The following is a 1400-nucleotide window of genomic DNA, read 5'->3' on the forward strand; positions in this document are numbered from 1 at the left end:
TTGCATACTATACAATACCCCATATTGTCAAAAAAGTCACGTTCTTCTTCTTGCCACTCTGAAATTGTGCATTCCAATGAACCACATCCGTTAGCTATACATTTTTTAGATACTAGATTGAGCATTGGTTCGGCGACTTTTTGGAATGGATATTCCGGCGCTACAGCAAAACGAAACATCCAGGCCGCGTTATATAGTGAATTGTGCTTTTTTACGCTTACGGTAGCAATTATCTAAAAAAATAAAATCATAATTTATATGTACATTCGCCTTGGAAAAATATTTCTTTTGATTTTTCTTGAGAGCTGTATTCTAAGCTTAAGCAGTCATAAAAAGGGGAATGTTTAGTTATTTGCCCACTGTTTTTGGATTGGGGCATGGCTCGCCGACTAGAGAGATGACAATACGATTCATAGTATTTTTGCGCAAAACCCACTCCGAAATTCGCAGTGCATTTTTCAAACCAAATTTTTTTAATTAATGACCAAAAATTAAAAAAAAATAAAGTTTAGACCATGATGATGGTTTACACCCTTGCCGACGAGTAATTTTTTTTTTGTTTTTTTTTTTTGTTCGTGATCTATAAGGGCACAATGGCCAGAAATCATTGGGCAATAACTAAACCGTATACATTAAAAGTACGTTGTCCTACCTTTTTTCTAAATTTGTTTTGGTATGATTGCTCATAAGGCGATTCTTCTAAAAAAATTTGATACGTCGCTTCTCGGGGTTTAAGGCGAAATATAAACGGCTCGTAACATTCTGCCACTAAGGATTGTGATGCCTTCATCTATTGTTGAACTATTTGGAATTAACTAAATTTGTAATGTGTATATCATTAATTCACCTTCATCAGTTCGACTGCTTTCGCATAAAACGAAAAATAGGTGCCAGAGAATAAGAAAAATATGCAGCCTGGTATTGTCATTGCACAAAAATGCAATGGCACTCCAATGAAAATAAAGAGTATAGCCCATGTTATAACAATGAATTGAAGAGTTATCTGAAAAAGATGGTAAAATGAATAGTTACAAACATACCTAAACCTTTCTTCGAGGACAATCCTGCATTGAATTAACCCACCTCTCTAAAACAAAAACAGTAGAAGGACTTTTTAACAAACGACATGATATAATCGCGCACCAACTCTTGACACTTAAGTTCATCATCATCACGATAGTTGCGAATTACAATGAATGGTTGCATTTGTAACACAGGCGTATCCACCTGCTTATAATAAGTTTATTAACTATTCTCACGAGGGCCGTCGAACTTTGCAAGGACTCGTGAAAAAAATCCAGACATCAAAACATACCGCAATTGAGATGACACTACGGAAGCGCAAACTATATCGATAATAGACATCGACTTGCGCAGTATTAACCGACCACATAGTGTCA

At 35.6% G+C, this 1400-nt stretch overlaps 1 protein-coding gene across 1 annotated transcript in view; it reads right to left on the reverse strand.

Moving 5' to 3' along the window:
* Positions 1–1358, reverse strand: part of LOC108370136 (uncharacterized) — a 28115-nt gene extending 26757 nt beyond the window's left edge. The window contains exons 1-4 of the mRNA XM_017625396.1: positions 1084–1358; positions 848–1003; positions 653–790; positions 19–233 (exon numbers count right to left, since the gene is read on the reverse strand). Coding sequence (XP_017480885.1) covers positions 19–233; positions 653–790; positions 848–1003; positions 1084–1206 — 632 coding nt within the window. The 5' untranslated portion in view covers positions 1207–1358. The remainder of the gene's footprint in view (positions 1–18; positions 234–652; positions 791–847; positions 1004–1083) is intronic.
* Positions 1359–1400: the final 42 nt, after the last annotated feature.

Source organism: Rhagoletis zephyria, unplaced genomic scaffold (assembly GCF_001687245.7).
Source record: "Rhagoletis zephyria isolate East Lansing unplaced genomic scaffold, Rhagoletis_zephyria_1.1 Rzeph_scaffold_04029, whole genome shotgun sequence".
NCBI classification, from domain to species: domain Eukaryota; kingdom Metazoa; phylum Arthropoda; class Insecta; order Diptera; family Tephritidae; genus Rhagoletis; species Rhagoletis zephyria.